Below are 22,042 nucleotides of genomic sequence, written 5' to 3'. Positions count from 1 at the left end.
TGTACAGGGGTAAAGGCAGAAAACTCAACATGTGGCCAAACAAAGTCTGTAGTGATGAATACCGCTGTGGAAGAAAAGACACATTTCCTTATTGTTGTTGTAATTTGGTGAAGTGACCCTTTAACGTGGCTCAGTTTTTTTTCTTATATTCTCTCTTTTCTTTTTGTTCCCATTACTTTTTCCTCTCTCTCTTTCATCTACAGCAAATTTCCCGCTGTGTTTTTGTTCACCTTCTTCTGCCCTCCCCTTCCTACCCAAGGACGCTGAGATGTAATCTTGCCTCTCTCTCTCTCTCTCTCTCTCTCTCTCTCTCTCTCTTTCTTTCTTCCTCGCTCCGCTTGTCTCTCCTCTGTCGGTGTTGCTACCTCCACTCCTCGTCCTGCTGTCATCTCCTATGGGCTGTGGTCCAAACCAAAAGGAAAAGAGATCAAAGCCTCGCATTGCTCTCAGAGGCCACCAAGATCAAAGGGTGGATACATAAGCAGACTCCCTCACACACACGTACTGGATAAATCCCATCACACCTCTATACAGGAACACGGGTCCATCTGATGGAGTTTGTGAGGTGATAAAGAAGAAAGTGTTTTCAAGAGCAGCCTTTCTGTTTGTGTGTTTGATAAGTTATTGATGACACTCGCTGGTGGTTTAATGATTTTTTTTACTCCTTTTTATAGTTTAGAAAGGCCATCTGGGTTCCTATCAATGCCGTTTGTTGATATATTACATTAAATGTTAGTGTTTACATTGTGTACCTGGACCATTGAAACATCACATTTTCACTATTTTATGTTACTTTTTCAACTAAAAAAAAATATTGAACAAATTCACAATAGACATACGACTTAAAACACAAAGTGTTCTCACATACACACAGCAAAATGTGTTACAGACCCCCAAAATAAGAAGTTTGGGTACCAGAATATCAAAATACAAAATAAGACAGTGTATGCATACAGTCTATTTCAAACCTATATGTACAGTGGGTACAGAAAGTATTCAGACCCTCTTAAATGTTTCACTCTTAGTTATATTGCAGCAATTTGCTAAAATCATTTAAGTTCAGTTTCCTCATTAATGTACACACAGCACCTCATATTGTCAGAAAAACACAGAATTGTTGATGTTTGCAGATCAGTATTAAAAAAAAAGGTAAATATCACATGGTCCTAAGTATCAGAGCCTTTGCTGTGACTCATATATTAAGTGCGTCCATTTCTTCTGATCATCCTTCAGATGGTTCTACACCTTCATCTGAGTCCAGCTGTGTTTGATGATACTGATTGGACTTGATGAGGAAAGACACACACCTGTCTGTATAAGACCTTACAGCTCACAGTGCACGTTAGAGCACATGAGGATCATGAGGTCAGAGGAACTGCCTCTTCTCACTGCTAAACTCTGGAAGGAGGTACCACATGAGGAAGCAGAACAACCACACACTTTTTGGCCCCGTTCACACTGGAGAAAGTCATTCCAGCTAGTAGGATTGAGCCCAGACAGCCTTTAAGCTGGATGCATTCAGACCTATTTTCAAATCTGGCTAGCACACAGTTGTGTCTGCACTCAATCCGGCTTCATCCAGCGTGCTTGCTGTTCTCCAAACCACTAGGTGGCGCCTCGTAATATGGCTAATAATGTGGCTAGCCAGATTCGCCACATTTGTGTTCACACCTGAGCCACATTTGAGCCAATCCTGCTAGATCCACCTCTCGAGGGTGGATCTAGCCGGCTTGAAATCAAACTGGATTCAGCCGGATTGGAGGTGTTCACACTCGGAAAAAAACACATCTGGATTGATCTGGATGCGGCCAAATCCTGCTTAAGCCACATTTTTTCCCCAGTGTGAACAGTGTGTTTTTAATCTGTTTTATTACTTGTTTTTTTCTTTCTTTCATTAATACATTGATTTTACTAATAATATGAAATTTACTCCTCAGTATTCGTAACAACACATCTCATCCCCTGCACGACACACTGCTGTCCTACAGGAGCACATTCAGCGGTAGACTGAGACTACGAGGAGCAGCACAGAACGCCACAGGAGGTCCTTCCTGCCAGTGGCCATCAGACTGTATAACTCCTCCCCTTTCTGTAGGGAGAAGCGCTAGATAATCATGTCAGGCATCACTGTCATTCCCTCCACTGGTCTATATTTGTATTTACTTAGCACCTTATATCTATATATTTGTATCCATGTATCATATATTGTGCTCATACTGCGTACTGTACTCTGATTGGATTATAGTGACACTTATACTCTGATACTCTGTACTTAATTGCATTTAATGTAACTTGATACCTCTGGCACAAGAATTTCCTTCGGGATTAATAAAGTTTTATCTTATCTTATCTTATCTTAATTCAAAGTGCACTGTTTTTCTTATGTGTAATATATAAACATATGCAAAATGTTTTACTGTACCAAAACATTTCCTGATTTTAATACACAGTTCTATGTGGACTATAGGTTCCACCTAGATGGCAGGTGGCAGTTACCACCTCCACCTAAAGGTGGTGTCCGCATCCCATTTTTCAGCATCACTCAGGGACAGAATGCTCCTGATCTTAGCGATATTATGGAGGTGAAAGAGGGCGGTCCTTGAGACCTGTAGACAGGTCCTGATCAAAGATAACTCCCAGGTTCCTCACAGTCATACTCAGGGTCAAAGTGATGTGACCTAGAGAGATAATGTCATCAGATAATCTAGTCCTGAGATGTTTGGAGCCAAAAACAATAACCTCAGTTTTGTTTGAACTCAATAGCAAATAATTAGAGGTCATCCTCTTGATGAGCATCTCGGCCCATCACACAGTCTGTTTACAGATTAGAGGCACATGATAATGAGCATGTTCAGACTGAAGCTCAAAGATCTGCAGGTGGGTCTGGGTCAGGTTTAACCACGTGTCTCTAACATCTCTGTTTCTCTTTATTTGAACAAAGGGACCACAGAGACCAAATTTAAGAAAAAAAACTAGTTGGCTTTTATTTCATTTTGACAAATACAAAATACGCACAAGCTGCAAATAAAAAAACAGTGTTTATATTTTTTTTTACAATACATACAAATCATTACGCTAGGAACCATGTGTTTTGACACTTGTTTCTACCCGGGCTTTAAACGATGCTGGACAGCTATTTGAATGGCAGCAGCAGCAGCTTGTTTGGCAGCTTCTAATGAGTGTTTACATCAGACGACACGTTATGAGAACGTGCTGAGGAGAGAGTTATGACAGCGCGACACTAGTTAGGTCCAGTCCAGCTAAACAACCCTGAGATTAGACAGCAGGAATAAAGCATTGCTTCCCTGTTACTTCCCTTTGTCACAATGACTTCGGTGCCGCTGAAGAGGACCTACAAGAGGCTGCCGGTGTGGATAGTGGAGGACCACCACGACGTAAGCCTGCTGTCTGGGTTCTGTGTGGATGTCTTATTTTAAAAGTGTTGTCTCATAATTCTTTGAGCCTGAGCAGAAGCACTGCCTGTTTGTTTACTCAGCTAGCTAGCTAGCTACTGTCGAATAATGTCACCTAGCTTAAATCACGCCGACGGAAAACGTAAATATCATGACATAATTTTAATGTTTTATATTTGGCTGTATGTTAGAAATGAGATTTTCAGAAAAAAAAACATTACTCCAAACACTGCTGCATAACAACGACTTTCACCAGGCTCCGTATTGTCTGTTTTGATGTTTCCAGTTGTGTGCTTGCACTTTGACCGAGCTTTGGACTTGTAGAGTTTGTTACAGACTTAGTGACGTCATGCTGGAAGAGAAAGATACCAGTCTGTGTAGAGTGTCTCCAGGTGTCCCTAGCATACTTCAGTCTGACTTGGAGGTGTCTGTTCTTACTTGGTCTGGAACCTTTCTGTAACGTTCCTGTGCAGGAGTCTAGAGACCGTCTTCTGTGACACATCAGTTCCAGACTCACTCAGTTCTTTGCTTTAAAACATGTCAAATATTTTAGGGGACAAAAGACGTGTTCATAGGGGCCTTATAGTTTTGTCTCCACTTGTAACCTGGATACTAATGTACTGATGAGTCTTCTGTGTAAAGGGTTATTTGTCCATTAATAATGTTTATTTTACACATTACATGGTTATAGTGGTTACATGGTGGTGCAGGGGTTAACACTGTCCCCTCACAGCAAGTAAGTTCCTGGGTTCCTGTTGCCCTGTGATGGACTAGTGACCTGGGCTATTTGTGTTTCAGTTGCGGTCTATTCTAACATAGAACACACAAGAATATTTTTGGAGCTTGTACATGCACCAGAATGATAAGAACTAGGAGATAATGTCTTATGTATTGGTTGCATGTATTATGTAACACTATGACCCACTTCATACACCGCAAGGTCATCATACTTCAATCATCAATACAATGCAATTCATACAAATTCATGGTTTGTTACTGTCCACGGGATCAGTTGTAGTGGCAGGTTGCAGTTGGCTGCACCAGATTTGTATAACAAAGAAGAAAGCTGCCAACAATGCATTCATTTCTCTGTCTCTACCTGACCCAGAAACTGCTGTAATTTAGGCATATCTGTGTGTTTTGTTTTAACAGCGTAATGACCATACCCCTCTAATGACCCAAAGTAGTTTAAATCAATACCACAGCTGTGGTGGACCTCGCCCTGCAGCCCACAATAGGCTACATAATTATGGACAAAGCGTCTGTGACGTCACATATAGGCTTTTGAAAAGCTATTTTGTGTGCTTGCGGGATGCTGTGACTGTCACCATGTTGCAGCGTCACAGGTTTAGAGGCTGCGGGGGGAACTGCAGTTCTTGACACTCCTGCATGGGCTTCATTTCTCCTCCCCAAAACAGAGATCTGATGCATACATCTCCCCAAATAACCATCATTTTAAGTCTCTGGTATAAGTCGACATTTTCCATCTGGCAGTGTTGGTGTCCATTTACAGCTTTGTCACTTACATGCATTGAAATCTGACTAGATCACTTAAGTAAACACAAGAATAACTGCTAGTCTCTTGCACATGCACACCTCTCATTTGATTAATATTTTTTAGTCACTTCTTGGACACATTAAGTAAGCTTGCTAACATGTACAAATACTTAATTAACATCCAGCAAAATTACTCAGCTTATGGAAACTACAGAGAGGTGTGTAACAACTCCAAGTGCAATATATTATTATTAATATTGCATAGCATCACTTTAATATTGTAGTTGGAGTTTCTATGCACTGCTGTAGTAGTTTGAGAGTCTCACCTGTAATAGGCTGCAATAAAAATGATTCATTATATTTTGTAGTATTAATCTAAATTTGCAATCACACTAAATCTTAGTGAATGTTATTGAAATATAAATTGAATCATGAGCTGCAGACCCAGTTGATGAAAGCAGAGTGCTAATTATCACACGGGCTGGAAACATTACAGCGGCTCTAATGAGGGTCCCAGCAGATGAGAGGGATCCAGAACCAACTCATTTTGTGCCAAGGATGTGAACTCGCTCTGGCTGCGGCATTTCTCCTTTGGCTTTGTTTGAGTGGTCACTCAGGGACATACACAGTGTGCTGTCTAACCTCTCCAAACTAACATCTTGGACTGCATATTGGATTTTTTTAACGCTGTGTGTCAACCTGTTAGCAGCTTGGTAATTACTGCTGTGCCCAGACTCACCAATGAGGCATCATTTGGAGTGTGAATGTAAATTATTTGGCTGCTTGATATTTTTAGCACTTGTTGCTCATATTGGTGTCAATGACATGTAAAGTTATGTCAACACAGGTTTCAGTGCTTGTGATTAACAGTGAGGCTGACTGTGTCTCAACTAGGTGGTGTGTCACATTTACCGCGCCATTGCATCCAGACACCTCCCCCTGAAGAACATAAAGATGGTTCATTTGGACTCCCACCCTGACCTGCTGATCCCCGTCAACATGCCTGCAGACACAGTCTTTGATAAGGAGAAACTCTTCAGGTAAGTCAGGTGTACAGCCTGTTAGGATCCAGCTCGTCTTCAGTCTGCTTCACAGGGCTGCATGTGTAGAAGGTAAAAGAGAGTCGCATTTACTTACATAGCTTATTTCAGCAACTGTGTGACTCAAAGTGCTTCACAGCAAACATACAATGCAAAATAAACACACAGGATATTTAATCACACAAAACCGTCCTCAGTCTTGATTGAAAAGCACTGAGGGTTTGCAGTTTTCTGTTCCAGATATTTGGGCCGTGGACATTGGCCCTTAGACATTTAGTTCCTTATTGAACAGCAGCTGTATTTTCATGTCTGTTCTGTGAAATAGAGGAAGCCGGTGTTAAAAACCTGACAACTCAAGTGATGTGATCCACTTTCGTGTTGTTAGTGAGAACTGGAGCAGCAGCATTTTAAATCAGCTGCTGCCGTCTAACTGATTTTTCTTTAGGGAGACCTGTAAACAGCCTAACAGTAGTTAAACCGAATGAACATGAATGCATGGACACATTTTTTGTTACCCTTGACATGTTTTTACAGTGTACCTGTGTTTATGTGGCTGTTCCATTCCAGGTATACGAGTGGAGCCAGATTTTTGGCCTCGTCTGTGGTTTCTAACATTACTGATTTAAAGCTGAGAACTGACTCTTCTTTAGGACCGAAGCAAACAGCCCAGGTCTGGATTCTGGATGTGACGGTGCGGTCACATCATGTGACTGCAGGTTGCATGTGATCCAGTCATGGCTGCCTAGTTGCACTGAAGAGTGTAAATAATTTGTTTTGTTCTGTGTTTTTAATTTAAACATGTAGAATCAGATGATGAATGCTGCTGTTTGGGGATTTTCTTGCCTCACAGATGGATCTTTTCACGGAGTCTTTACTCTTTTTTTGCAGTGAGTTGAGCATCGAAAACTGGATAATGCCTATGGTGTATGCTGGCCACGTGTCCTCTGTGGCCTGGCTGCATCCATACTGGGCCCAGCAGATCAAAGAGGGCGAGCACAGGATGGTTGTAGGCAGAGACGCATCCACCACCACCATCAGGTAAGGCTTTATACAGTATTAAAGCAGAGAAGAAGAAGAATAGCATTTAGCATTTCTACACTTCCTCCACCTTTCTGTTTCTCTGCAGAGTGACCAGCACTGACAACTACTTCCTCAGTGATGGCCTGTATGTCTGTGAGGAGCAGCTGGAGAACTCCAAACCTCTCAGACTCAACGTGGTCAAAGTCAATCCTGTCAAAGCAGGTCAGGGGCTGAGATTAGGAGACGTTTTTTTTTTTTTTAAGAAATAAGTTGCATTTGGACAGGATTTATTCCTGTAGGGCAAATAGGGTGATTTTAATATTACCGTACCTGTCGGGGTCAGTGAGTTTAATCCTGTCCAGAACATTTCCAAGCTTTTTTAAAGAATAATTGCAGTTGAAGTAGGTTTTTACAAGAGCCGGCCGGTCCTCCTATAATTTAAACCAACTCTGGAGCTACATGCTGGCATTGTAAAGTAAAATCCTTCTGCTGCATTTCAACAGCTCAATGTAAAATTTAGGTTTTGTATGAAAAAGAAGGCAGTCCAGTTTTCCAGTTTGTTTTTGTCAATCCGATGCATAATGCGAACATACAGACTCCAATACTGAAGCCAATATGTCAACACAACATTTTGGAAGCATTGTTTTTTCTGTCATTTATGTTGAGTATCTCCATTGCTGCGATTGCGTATTAGGTCCAAATACCAAAACAATAAAATTATACGTTTATGCGGAAAAAACTCACAAATGTAAAAAATAATTTACAAGAAAAAACATTTTACATTCACAAATGTAAAATTTCTAAAAACAAAAAATACCTACAAGAAAAAAACATTTTACACTCATTTGTGTGGGCTTTCTCCAGTTGCTGCTGAGATTTAGTAGATATTCGATCAAGCAGCCAGAAGTTGATTAGTTATTATTAGTTATTATTTTCTGGGCTGTATGGAACGGCCTGCACTCTGTGCATTGTGCTTTTAAGGCAGGATAACAGTGTAAGATGAAATATCTCCTATAGACTCAATCCAGGCCACCATACTATATAAAACAGTGCAAAATACTAAAATAATGCGCATAGAATTGACAGTAGACGCTGGATTTGTCAGAGGGCCAGATGCCGTTCAGCATGTTGATCTGGACGGAGAGAGACCTGCAGAAAGATACAGAGAGAGAGGGGGTGGATAATGGATCCTAAGTCGACCTGATGAGGGGGGAAAGAAGATGAGAGGAGGTACAGGATAGACATGGAGGTGGGGGAACCGCTCGGTGGTTCATGTTTGTGTCCCCCGGCAGCGTAGGCCTATAGCAGCTTAGCTATGATAAAGTTCAAAGACAGAGTTTAAAGAGTACGAGTTAGTCAGCCTGTTCTACCTGTGGCTGGATCTATTCCTATCAGCCCTACACACTTTGTTTAAGGCTAACTGTACGCCTTACTAAACAGAAAGGTTTAAAGTCTGGTCTTAAAGGTGGAGGCAGGGTCTGCCTCTGGGACCCAGATCGGTAACTGGTTCCATAGTAGCGGTGCCTGGTAGCTAAAGGCTCGTCCTCCCATTCTACCTTTATGAATCCTAGGAACTACAAGTAAACCTGCACTCAGTGACCTAAGTGTTCTAGTAGGAATATATTGAACTGTTAGATCCTGCAGGTAGTCCATGCAGAGCCTTATATGAAAGAAGGAGAACTTTAAAGACTATTCTGAATTTTAACAGAAGCCAGGAAAGGAATAAATAATGAGTCGGGCTCGAATCATAGTGGCTGCATTTGTGTTGGTTGGCATGTCAAGTACTAAAGTACTTAATTATTTATGTGTGTTATGAATAATGTATTATGTTGGATTGATCATACGTCCTTATTTTTTCAGTTAGACCTGTTTTTCTCTCTTCTGTTCAGTTTATTTATTTTGATTCTGCTGACTGTTTTACATATTAACCCATTTTTTGTTCTCTCTGTCTTTTCATCTCAGGACTGAAAAGTGTGACAGACACAGACCGATATTTCACTAAGAGACATCGGACAGAGAGCCATGAGGCTGGGGAAGCCAGCTGTTCACGGGCCACTGGCACACTGCAGCCAGCAGAGGGCAGCGACATCAAAGAAGAACAGGGCAGCAGCAAGACAGGCCTAAGACATGGAGATAATGAGGAAGAGGAAGAAGGATCAATCACTTATGTCATTAAGAGGATATCTACCTTTCTAAGTGAGACCGAGCCTTACATCCTGGACATAGATTTGGATTTCTTCACATGTAAAAATCCCTTCAAGGAGCTATATACACAGGTATTCGTGCACCCCACAACAAAAATGACTCCATCTAGCACCTCCATGATTTTTAAGGACAGCACCAAGTCTTCTAGGCATGGAATGAACACGTTGGCAACATATTGCAACATCCATCTGTTTCCATTCTTCAAGATCAACCTCTTTTAGAGCCTGGATGCTGGATGGAGAGTGATGCTCAACTTTCTTCAGAATTCCCCATAGGTGTCGACTGGGTTCAGATCAGGAGACATACTTGGCCACTGAATCAATTTCATTTTCTGTTCTTTAGAAATGCAACAGCGGCCTTAGATGGAAGCGTCTTCTCCTTCAATATAGAGCAGCGCACCTGTTAATTCATGATACTGCAGCTTGCCACCTCAACACCAGCAGCACTCATGCAGCCCCACATAAGGACGCTGCCACCACCATGTCTCTCTGTAGACACCATGCATTTTTCTTTGTACTCCTCACCTTTCAGTTCCAAAAACATTTATTTTGGTCTCATCACTCCAGAGTATAGAGTCCCAGAAACCTTTATCCTTTACAGCAGGGGCCCTGGCAAATTCTAGGCTGTTTTTTGTGCGTCTCCTTTATGCATGTCATTCCTCTGCAGTGAACGTCCCATTGTGTCACAGGAAACAGACACACACTTCTTTAGCTAACAGCAGTGAACTTGTATAGTGATTCTCTGCAGTCAGGGTGTTAACTTCTGTGGTTAAGTTAATGTTAGGAATAAAACCCAAAATATCAGCTGTTAATCACTCAAGTGCTTTTATTCCTGCAGGAAGGAGCAGTCACATACACAGACAGTAGCCTCTGTAGGAGCGCTCAAGGTCTTTTCAGAGCAGCTCCCTTCTTATAGCCGCTGTTATCTAACAGACACAGCTTCTCAGAATACACACAGGCATAATAATATATATGACAGTAACATATCATGTATGAGATCATAGGTGTAACATCACATATATTTCCATAGTAAGACATATGGATAGACTGTCTCCACAAAGTCCAGCAGGCCATGCTGCTGACACAGGTTAGGTTGTTTCCAGAATTCTTCCAACATAACCCTCCTGTTTATACAAAGTATAACAATAATAAAAGGAAGAATTAAATCAAACACTCAAGCTTTGGATATAATGCATGTTAAAATACGCCTGAGTGATTAGACAGTAAAATAAGCAATGTAAGCTTCAAGATATAGATTCGAAATAATTAAGGACTGTAATAAAAGAAAAGAATAATAACAAACAACAATACAACAAAAACAAAATCATGACTCTGTTATTCATTATTTTTACCAACCATGACATCATCAACTTGCAACTTCATCTCTGATCTTCAGCAAGTGAATAATTAAGACTTACAGTTTAACTTCAGAGAACATACAGACTTTGTTGTTTGTGAGGTGCACACCAGGGTCATCAGACAAGATAGAACTCTCATCACTGTTTCGTTCCCCTTTATTTCCACCCACACCCCACAAAATTAACATTTAGTCAAAGCAGTGTCAAATAGTCTCATCAGCAACCCTCTCAGGCAGGGGATACAGTAACATCCACAGACAACCAGCACACCAGGCAGGATACACACTCCTGTGGAGACGGATGCAGCAAGATGTTTCCATTTTCCGAACCAGCTCTCATAATAATTAAGTTGAATAACATATGAGCTACAACACATATAGATGCAATACATAGTTCCAGCTGTCATGTTTGTCCTTGTAATGTATGATGTTTGTTGCATGTCTCTCTCTCTCTTTCATCCTCTCTGTCCTGTCTACCTCTTCTCCTCCTCTAAACCTTGAGCAAGACCTGACTCAAAGGCAGAACCTTCCTTCTGAGCCCTCCAGCTGGGTAGAGGAGGAGAAGAACTAGACAGAGAGGATGAAAGAGAGAGAGAGAGAGGAATATACATGCAGTATATATATCGAAAGAGAAACACAGAACTACTGGAAAGATAGGACCCAGTTAATAACATGATATACTGGATTATAAATTGGATTATATATAAAAGTTGGCTAGAGGAGAGATAAGTGGAGGGAAGAGGAGGCGAGAAAATGGAAGGAGGGGGACTGCTCAGTAGATCCTATCGGGGTTCCCCAGCAGCATAGCTAAGGGTTAGTTAAACCTGCTCTGACTGTTGGCTTTGGGGCACTATGGTTTAGACTAACTGTAGGCTTTGTTAAACTGGAGGGTTTGAAATGAATCCCAAAGGTGGAGGTGGTGTCTGCCTCTTGAACCTATGTTGGGAGCTGGTTCCACAGGAGAGCTGCCTGATGTAAACACAAACAGTGTCCAGACGTTTAGTAGATGTACTTTCTAAGTGCAGTGGTTTCTTTCCATTAGTTGATCATCTCATCAAGCTTGTTTTGCACACAGTACATAGTTAATGACTCCTTAGCTCTAAGATGTGAATGTCCTTGTCCAGTGCAGCTGGTTTGAGACACCAGTCTCACTGTAGCTGAACTGTAAAATGAAACGTGTTCTTGCATTGAGCCTCATATTGTTTGTTTCCAGGAAGAGTACTCCATCCTTAAAGAGCTGTACAACTTCAGAGGACCCAGCCTGAACACTAATGAGGTCAGAATGTTTTTCACCACAGTCCATCCTGCTGCACCATCCTCCTATACAATACAGGGAGATCAGTTATAGGGCATGACTGATGTATAACCCAGCCAGCATACAGGAGCATTTGTGGAATAAACACTGCTGTTTCTTCTTTTCTGTTGATTAACTTTGGATGTGTGTGTGTGTGTGTGTGTGTGTGTGTGTGTGTGTGTGTGTGCAGGAGGAGCTTGATGAGTGTGTGTATCGCCGTGTGCGTCAGTTAGAAGACCTGGAGGCTGCCTTTGCTGACCTGCTGGAGGATGATGGCGAAGAGACGGTTACGCGCTGGGCCAGCAACCCGGGGTAAAGTTTGTCTGGATGTATTTTATTATGACAGCGGGGGGCTTAATTTACCTCACTCTCACTGCTTCCAGGTGAAATGGTATTGATTTAATGTGCCTTGTGGAGGCTTTATTAATTTAATTCAGTATTACTCCTTTCTCAGGCAGTTGGGCTTCATGCAAGAAACCATATACAAACACATTTTCTCTTATTTGGTTCATAACCATAGACTTGTGGGGTTCACCGGTGACCCAAACTTACCTCAAGTAAGATCAAAGTTTATGATTCAGAAGATCCAAAGTGGACTGTTTGCACACGGCACACCCGGCCTGTTCTTTTATGGTGTTTAGTGGGTCACATGGGAGCTCAGTGTCCTCTTTGAAATGATACCATTGTTAACATGTTGAAATAGAAACCCAACTGTTGTAATAAGCCAGATTCATAGACTGTTGTTTAAAAGTTAGTGTTATTTGTTTCTGTGTTTTTTTGTGTATAAACATAATACAAAAGTATCTTCAACCTCAGATGAACATCAACAGATAGCGTTTTCACATACCACTGCACCATTATTCATTTATCATATTTACAGTGAAAAGGTTCCCCCATGGTACAATGACTTGTACAGAACCTGGAATGGTTTCCTCTAACCTAACTTTACCAGTCTCTCATTATTGTGGTGGAATTGCAGCCTTTTTTCACAACTTTGCTTCAGTTCCTTAAAGATTTTGGACATAAAGTTCATCAGACAGATGGTCTCACATTTGTCTCTAGAATACTCTGGTAAACTAGTCCACTCAGTGACTGCAAGGTGTCCAGGTCCTTACATCTGTTGCTGTAGCCTGGACAGCACTTACTGGATGGCTAAATACTGGATGACAGTCGGTAAGGCACTCCCTTTACCGACTGTCATGAGTTTCTGTAGGCTCCTACTGTTACTCACACACTCCCACAGCCATCATTCGGTTGCTAATGCAGCCATACTTTGTTCAGTAGTTTGCACTTGAACCTTATACAACGATGACTTGCTGATGGTTGCTGACATGTCACTTGGTCACTCTCGCACACATAATGGTACTAACGTCTGCTTCCTTCTGGATCTTTTATGACATGTTACTTTATGTGTTCCAGCATGGCTTCATTAGCCCAACTGGTTTCCAGTCTGAAGGCAAGAAATTCCTGTCCAGACTATGAAATGGTGAGAATTATCAGAATCAGAAGCATGTTTACTGCTATGTAAGTGAAAAGGTTTTACATTACTAGGAATGTGCTTTGGTGATTTGGTGCATACATAAAACATAAAACAGGTAAAGGTAAGTTGACTAATTAAAGTTTGAGTCCAAATCAACAGTTACAGAAAGAGTAAGACAAACTTGACTTACAGGGCTGAATGAAACAGTCTCCCTAATACAGTTTGTTAACCTTAGTTCTTCCATATATCATACATTTATATCACAAATAGAACATTAAGGCTTTACTTAAAATACAGAACAGCATTGCATGGCACCACAAGCTCGACTTAGGGTAGCAAAGGTTCCTCCATTTTTTTTTTCCTTAACAGCTGTATTAGAAGCTAATACTAGCGGTATTGTCCATCTACTCAGGTCCACCAGGCAGGGTTAACCTGTGACTCAGCTGAGCTCCCTCACCACATCAGTACCGATGAGGAGATCGACAGACTTATCTCCGCCGTGCAGCTACTCCTGAAGGCCCTGCCCACTCCCACACTGGTGACTATGTCCAGGTGATAGCACAGTCACACAGACTACAGTAAACTATCTGGTCTAACTGTGGAGACTGTGGTAATGTGTATGAGAGGGTTAACATCTTTGTGTGTATGTGTCCAGGTCCAGTCTAGATGAATACTGCCCTGTGGAGCAGGTGGATTCGGTCCAGAGCAGAGTCCTGGCCGTACTGGAGTGTCTGTATGGAGCACTGGACATAAACAAAGACTATGAAAACAGCAGCACAGACACCCTTGACTGGCAACCACAGGCCTCTTAACTGACTACCGTACCTTAAAATGGCACACAACATGCTGTTTGGAGCACATATCTGTTTTATGTGCGACAGCTGGAAAAGATTTTCAAGCTTTTACACCGTAACGACTTTAGGTAATGTGGGTTTGAAGCAGTCCGTCCTGGTCCTAGTTTTCACACATGCAGAGAAGAAACCAGATGACTGGTAATATTCAAAGTTTCTCTCTGTCTGTTTAAACAGCAACATGTATTTAATGTTTACTACTAACAAGTGTTGTGTGTGACTCTAAGCTACCAAGCACATTAGTGAGCCACACCGTTGCACTGGATTTCTTAATTGATCTCAGCCCTGCATCCTGCTGCATCTAATGTGGATTAATATGCAGCTAAAACCTGATGAATTATAAGATCCAAATGTCATCATCTTCATCACATCTTCTGGGTTTTAAGTACTGCACTTCCTGTGAGGACCTTCTTTCCTCTGATTGTTTCCTCTTTGGTTGTTGATGTGATTGAATGAAGTTAGCTTGTGGTAGACAATGACTGACAGATGCTTCATCCAAACCCACCAGCTTGCCTGCTAATTGCTCATGCAAATAACTGATCATTACATACTATAGCAAATGCTGAATGGACACTAAATGGTTATTTTTGTGGGCTAACCATGAAGGTGACGTCTCATTGGTTCCTTATTGGGGTATATTTGCAGTCTGATTTAGCTGTCCTTTAGCCACTGCCAAGACTTTTAAAACCTTTAAATAGATCGTGAATGAGGTATTTATCAGCATATTTTCTCAAGGGAATAAAACAAAAATCCTTTGAGGTTAGGTTAACTACAAATAATATTTTATCTGACCCACCAATCACACATGAAATAAACCAGTCATCAGTATGAGGCTAAAATCCTAATGCATTTTCCAGGTTTAGGGCTCATTTCTGCAATCTCATCCACAGCTGATTGTTAAAAGTCATAAAGGAGAAAGATGACTGGGTTCAGTGTTTCCACAAGCTTTGTCATTCTGTCTAAAAACATACACTATTTCAGCCTTGTTCATTGAGGCTGGTGATGCTGATGTGTGAGCATGATCTTTAAATATATAATTATCCTGTCAATGAGTATTTTGCTTCTATTATAGTAAAACATGCATACATTTTGGTTTTGTTCAAATAGTTTAAGAAACCCTGCTCTCACACTGTTTAGTCATGTATGCCTGTGTGTGTGTGTGTGTGAGAGAGAGAGTAGTAAACTTTGTGTACTCACAGTAAAGATACTCCATTCCCTCTGATGTTTATTAGCCTAAGTTGTAAAATCTATTGTCTGTTTGGCCTACAAGTCCTTGGTTTCTGTGCTACTTCAATGTCAATGCTGTCACCCTAGCAACCCTTCTTAGTTACCCTTCACTGCCACAAATACCCAAATAAATTACTCTGAAAATCTCTTCTTCCAGTATTTAGTCGTAAAAAGTATTTTTTTTATTATATACATAACATGGACACTGGGAATTATATAAAATAGGCGGAGCTCAGTGAGTGTTTACTCCCAGGCTGAGGGCGTTTACGTAGAGCACGTGAAGGCATCACCTCCTGACGGTCAGTGACAGCAGCAGCGGAGACACGGAGCAGCGGACAGCAGCCATGAAGCAGAACAGCGTGCCCAGAATTATTCTTATCATCTTCTGTGCGCTCGTTTTTGTTGCAGTTTTAGTCATCAACGCTTTGGCTGGAGCGGGCAGAGGTGAGTGAACAAAGCTCAGACTGCTGAACGCGTTTTTTCAGGCGCCGCATTCGCCTAAAAGTTAACTTTAGTGAAGTTTCCGTCAGTGTTCAGTGTATTGTGTATTGTAATTGTGTATTGTGTGTGTGTTGAATATGTCCGAACTCCTGACATTTCCATGTAGTTTTCTTCTTACACAAACAAACTGCTTTCACTGGTTACGACACTGCGCCGCGGAGCCTCCCTGTTAACTAACGATGTGCGGCTCATTATGTCGTTACTCAAAACGAGTGTTGTCCATGACTGCGCATGTGCAAGCTAGCTTCTTAGGTAACCAGCAAATAAAATAAATCTGTTTTTTAATGATAAGTTTAGTTTCGGTCCTCACAGCGACACAAACACTAAAACTTAACACTAAATCTTCCGTGCTGCTTTTATTGGAACTATTTTTTCCCATTAAATGGTCCCAGTGTGAAGTTTGGTATGAGCAGCACATCTGGTATCACTCCACCCAGTTGTTCTGTTGCAGGGAAAAGACCCAGCAGTGTGTCATCCACAGGCAGGATGTGGCAGAAACATCCACATGGCAGGAGGAATAAAACTGTACTTCCTCAATACTCTGGAACATTTTCTTCCTCTAATTGTTTGTTAGCAAGATTTACTTAGTTATTGTACATGTGTGTATTCAAAGAGTTTGAGGCTTTCTGCTGGAGTCTGGATGTTGTTGAATCACATCTGACTCACATTTTTCCATATTAGAAACAGTGGAGGATTCTCCCGAGTGCAGCCTGTGTCCAGGGTAACAGGAGGCGTGTGTTCCTGAAAAAAAACCTTTACTGTACAAAAGCAGAGAGAAGCAGCACATGAAGGCACTCAGGAAAACTCATGTATATGTTGTAAAACCTTGATTTTATGCCTTCGGACTTATTACATCACAGTAGAGTAAATTAAAATAAAAAACTTACAAGGAACAGAAAGTGTACTGTTGTGTTACCATGGATACAGTGATGTAGACTGCGGCTGCTGCATAAGCAGAGAAAAACAACCTCCCTGTGGTTTGGAGAAGAATAATCACTACATACAGTTGCCAAATTTAACTTGCTAAAAGGTGCAGCATTAAGTACTGTGAATTGAACTAGACTGATGTAGAATCAAATACCAGAGGCCGCCTCCACTCATACTAAAATACAACACATAATGTATTAGTCAGTGAGTGCCCTGTTCTCTGTAGATGGAGCTGGTCACTTGGATGTTTTTACTAAAGTAGGATTTTAAATAAAGGATTGTTTTTCCTGTTTTTGCTGAAATAATGACACATATAAACACAAGATATTATACTTTACAGCTTACTTATCTATAGAAACCAAAAGACCGTGTTTATTTCTGCTGTAAAGTTGGACGTTTTAGTTGTTTTTAGTTGAGTGCATTTTTTGGCACTTTTTTGTTGGCTTACAACTTCTGACAACATCCAGTGATATTTTAGCCACCTGTTGCTTCTGGTGTGTGTTTGCTGAACTAAATCTCTCACGGCTGAATGCTTTCCAGGTCCCTTCCATTTATCTACAGGCAATGTGTCGGCCCGCTATGAGACAGACATCACTCCAGCTGGCTGGACCTTCTCCATCTGGGGTGTTATCTATACCTGGCTGACCTTGATGGTTATTTACATCACTAGTTATGTATTCAGAGGGTAAGCTAACATCACATCGCATACTAAACTTTTACTGGTGCAGATTTATCAGTGCAGTCTGAAAGTGATATTTGTCTCTCTGTGAATAGGTCCTGGGCTCAGTGTCTGCTGCCTTGTGCCTTCTATTTTTGCTGGCTGTCCAGCATGGTCTTAAACATGATCTGGCTGGTGGTGTGGGACAGAGAGTAAGTCATCTGTTTTCACTTATTACTAACTTACTAAATCAAACCAGCAACAGTGACAACACAGTTGTAATGTACTGCTCAGATTGAATGTGAAATGTGTTTGGTTATTCAGCTGCACGCGCTTCATTCCTCCTTCAGCTTCACACATATGTTAAACACTGATTGGCTGCTTGCCCTTTACTCTGGGCTCCACCTCATACCAAACTCTCTCAGCTGGGTTCAGGTGAGGACATTGTGGAGAGCAGATTATACATGCAGATACCATCTGCAGCTGGAACAAGAAACCTCACACTGGGACCAGGTCTGCTGTTCGTCAGCTGTGTTTCTGCAGCTCACTGGTTCTGGTGGTGTCTCACAGCAGTGTTCTGTTTGCAGCTGTTAGGACTAGGGGGGAAACTGTATGAGTAAACTTTTGACAAGGCTGTCTAGTTACCTGTTACACAGGGCTGGTTAAGATTGTCGAGGTTGTTTCTTCTGATCACCTCCCCGAGTCTTTTTGATGAGGAAGAAGCAGATAATTTATGTTCTTAAATTACACCTTAATAAACAACGAGGGGTGTTCTGAGCTCTGGGTTGTTGCACACAAAGAACCAAACAAGAACAACACAAGAACAGAACAACCAACAACGAACAACCACTGGACATGGAACTCACACATTGATATACCCCAGGGGCGTTCCTGCCTGCTGGTCCACAGGGGCATCTACGGTCCCCCCTCCCCTCTGGGCTGCAGATACACAGAAAAACACATCTTATTGTTTTACACCATACTGGACCCACTTTGATTCTGTGATACCTCATAAAACCTAAACACTTATAAGGATCAATAAAAAACACTGCTGTGGAGCACTCAGGAGAAAAACACATTCCTATAGAATCTGAATCTGAATTTATGACCATCTCGTATCAACTGGAGCTATCCCCAGAGAGCAGAAAAACAGGAGGGAGAGGGAGTCAGCTACAGAACTGAGTTATATGAGAACAATGAAATTCCGCCCTTCTTAATACATTCAGTATAATTACTTCGATTTTCTATAGAACTTCGTAATACATAAAAACTTAATAAAAACACATTATTGATTAATAAACACTTGAAAAACGAATACTTCATGTTAGGGACACACTTCTAAATATGTGAACACACTGCGTGATAACACCGTGCAGAATAAATACTTCCACCCTTCAAGATACACCGCTGAGTGGGTACTAGTGAAATCTAGAATATGATAATATTTAATACCATGTTATTCCCTATGTGTAACGGTTAGTTTTATAAAAAGATTGTTTCTACAGGCTTGAAGTTAAGTAAATGATTGGCATAAAAAACAGGTCTTTTTCAAAATTAAGGAGCTAACTTTCACAGATTTTTTCACAGATGCACAATATAATATCAGCTTGATGCAATAAAGCAATAAAATAAAAAGTATGTGGATAGAACAGTATCAGCACTCAGCTGTGAAAGATTATGGCAGATAAATCAGTGTTGTGCATCCTGGATGGCCAGAGGCCAGGGCAGCACGGCTGTACTCTATGATGCATGTAAGAGCGTCTTGATTTACAAAAGTGCCACATACTGCGGTCAAACTGAATTCCCTCATTAAAGTGAATGCAGGAGGTTGTAGCAGCTGGAGCATGGAAGGACTGCCACAATGAGATACCCACACGTTCTTCCAAAAAGAGTGGAGATGCTGTCTGCTAATGCAATCATTCCAGCTGTTGACTTTTAAAGACTGTAAAGTAACACTGAAAGAATCTCATTGATGGATGTCTTAAATAGCGGCAGTAAGATGAGCAAACAGGCTGTTTAGATTGAAGTATTTTAGTCTTGATGATCTCTGTGAGCTCTGTAAGAAGGAGAGTTGGTGATGCGATGCAGTCATGGCCCCTCTTTGTATTTCTCCCTGTCTTGCAGGTTGATGCTGGCTTCTCTGGTTGTCTTAATCCTGATAGCACTCTCCAACTACAGTGCTCTGTTCCTCTGCTGCTTTGCCACAGACTACTATGGCCTCTGGTTACAGACATACCATCGGAAAGACCTTGCCTGCCTCAGGATACTGGTAGGACTGAGTCCATGCACACACACAGTTTACCTCTATCAGCTCAGACCTGTAATATCTTTGTGTCATTATGTACAGGTCCAGAATGGTTTGGCTGTCTACACTACATGGACATCCATCGCCTCTCTGATTAATTTCTCAGTGGTGCTCCAGCTGTGGGGTGTGGACAGGAGCACCGCAGGAACGGCCTCTCTGTGCATCCTGTTTGCAGAGGTGGTGGGATGGTACGTTGTGTTTTACCATCATGTGGGAGACGGTTTTTGGGACAAGTGCTGTTTGATGATTGCTTGGTGTTTGTGTGCAGGTTCATTCTTGAGAACTGGGTGCTGGACCGCTGGGTGCGTAACATCCTGACAGTCTATCCAGTGGTGATAGTAGCCCTGGTGGGAAACGTCTACAAACATTTCAACCCAGCTGACCCCAGACCAAATTCTATCTTCATGGGTGAGTGTGTTTGTCCAACTGCTCGGCATTAATACCACTCTTAAACTGACCCACTCACACACACGGCTCTGTTTTCCTGCCTGTCAGTCGTGCTGCTGGTGCTGGCCTGTATCCTGTTTGTTTCCCGATTCTTCACGGTCATCTGGAGGAACAAGTGGAGGCCGCTGCACTCCCTCGGCTCAGCCCGGCTAATGATATCACCTCTCGACGGCAAGAAGTTCAAGATCTTTTCCTAATTGGAAGACATGTTGTGTTCACATGTCCCCACTCTTACCAATTCCTGTTCTTAGACTCATACTGCAGTTTCTATACCACAAATATGACATGTAGAATGAAGTGTAATCAAACCAATAGTTACTACAGCTGACACTAGTAATTAATATTAGACGTGTCTGAATCTTGCAGACACATACATGTGATTTGATGTATAATATTTTGTATTATTATAATCACCATTTATGATTATTGCACTTTTTTATATTCATGCAGTGGCAGTCTGTGCTGTACACGGCTATGAAGGACTTTTTAACAGCAACAGCATGATTTATCTTCAGCTAAAACTCTTTGTTTACTGAAAAATTAAAGATTTTTTTTACAAGGTGTTTTCTAATTACTTTAACCACACAGACACTGCAGTCATAAAGAGGTTATATGTAGTCACACACACCAGCATCAAAGCTGTGTGCTTGCAGCTGTAACAACAGGTTGTTCAGCTCATCGATCCCTTCACTGTTTTAGCCTATTGAACATACACAGCAGTGAAAGGACCTGAACCACAGCAGCCATTACACCTCTGTGTTTCTGTGTGGGCTGTTCCATGCTGATGGGCCTTAGCTGGTACCACATGGTGGACATTGATCTAAAAGCCTTCATTTTAACAGGCTGATGGCAGCTTGTGTGCTATACTGCTCTTCCTTCAGCCATTTGAACACTTTGTTTTGACTGCCACAGCTTAAACCACCAGGCTCAGACTGCACCTACAATTAGGGAACAATGATGTGAAGCCCTGCTGACTTTGTAAGTGTGCACACTAACAAAGAAATGATCAGGTTATAAGTTCAATGGTGAGAGACAGAAAAATAACAAAAAATCTAGAAAATGCATAAATTATACATTAATTTACATTTTCATGAAATAAGTATTTGATCTCCTATCAACCGAGCTGACACTGGGAGCCAGGCCGAGGGAGATCAGCAGTTATTTCACGTTTCTTTGTGAATAATGGCACCAACTGTTGTCACCTTGTCAGCCAGCTGCTTGGTGGTGGTCTTCTAGTCCATTCCAGCCTTGTGTAGGTCCACAGTCTTGCCCCTGACATCCTTGGAAAGCCTTATTGGTCTTTGCCATGAGGAGGAGTTTGGATTTTTTTTCCCTGACTGTAGCTTGTATCCATTGATGGAGACCTTTCACCCATACGTTCAACGTTCCCGAGCACCGAGACAGACCCCGACAGATCATAAAGAAAAGGGGGTGAGTCCCTGTGTGAAAGCTTCTGCAGCTCAGAGGCTTCTCTCCATATCTTCATCCATAATCTGACCTTGATGTGCCGTCTTTCAATTCAATTCAATTCAGTTTTATTTATATAGCGCATATTACAATCAGACATTGTCTCAAAGCGCTTCACAGGAACCCCCCTAAGAGCACTGTGGCAAGGAAAAACTCCCTTTAAGAGGAAGAAACCTTGAGCAGGACCCGTCAACTTAAGGGGGAACCAGTCCTGCTGCTAGTCAGAGAGGATGAAGGAGAGAGAGAGAGAGAGGGAGAGAGAGGATGAAGGAGAAAGAGAGAGAGGGAGAGAGGAGCAAACATGATACAAACATGATACAGTACAGAGCAAACATGACAGCAAGATGAAACAGT

The 22,042-nt window shown here is 41.7% G+C and overlaps 2 protein-coding genes across 2 annotated transcripts; both read left to right on the top strand.

The window, feature by feature from the left end:
* Positions 1 to 3,126: 3,126 nt before the first annotated feature.
* On the top strand, positions 3,127 to 15,529 carry c17h5orf22 (chromosome 17 C5orf22 homolog). The gene is made up of 10 exons (XM_028427168.1): positions 3,127 to 3,395; positions 5,805 to 5,950; positions 6,839 to 6,988; positions 7,077 to 7,192; positions 8,933 to 9,246; positions 11,745 to 11,807; positions 12,016 to 12,137; positions 13,245 to 13,311; positions 13,718 to 13,857; positions 13,961 to 15,529. The coding sequence occupies exons 1-10, from the start codon at positions 3,327 to 3,329 to the stop codon at positions 14,115 to 14,117; spliced, it is 1,344 nt and encodes a 447-aa protein (XP_028282969.1). The 5' UTR covers positions 3,127 to 3,326; the 3' UTR covers positions 14,118 to 15,529.
* Positions 15,530 to 15,655: 126 nt separating this feature from the next.
* Positions 15,656 to 20,780, top strand: LOC114449468 (uncharacterized). Its single transcript, XM_028427169.1, has 7 exons — positions 15,656 to 15,827; positions 17,352 to 17,496; positions 17,586 to 17,681; positions 19,594 to 19,738; positions 19,817 to 19,962; positions 20,043 to 20,182; positions 20,270 to 20,780. The coding sequence occupies exons 1-7, from the start codon at positions 15,728 to 15,730 to the stop codon at positions 20,416 to 20,418; spliced, it is 921 nt and encodes a 306-aa protein (XP_028282970.1). The 5' UTR covers positions 15,656 to 15,727; the 3' UTR covers positions 20,419 to 20,780.
* The last annotated feature ends 1,262 nt before the right edge of the window (positions 20,781 to 22,042 follow it).

This window comes from Parambassis ranga, chromosome 17, assembly GCF_900634625.1.
Source record: "Parambassis ranga chromosome 17, fParRan2.1, whole genome shotgun sequence".
In the NCBI taxonomy this organism is placed as follows: domain Eukaryota; kingdom Metazoa; phylum Chordata; class Actinopteri; family Ambassidae; genus Parambassis; species Parambassis ranga.
The sequence above is the reverse complement of the archived record's forward strand: the minus strand, read 5'-3'. Positions and strand labels throughout refer to the sequence as shown.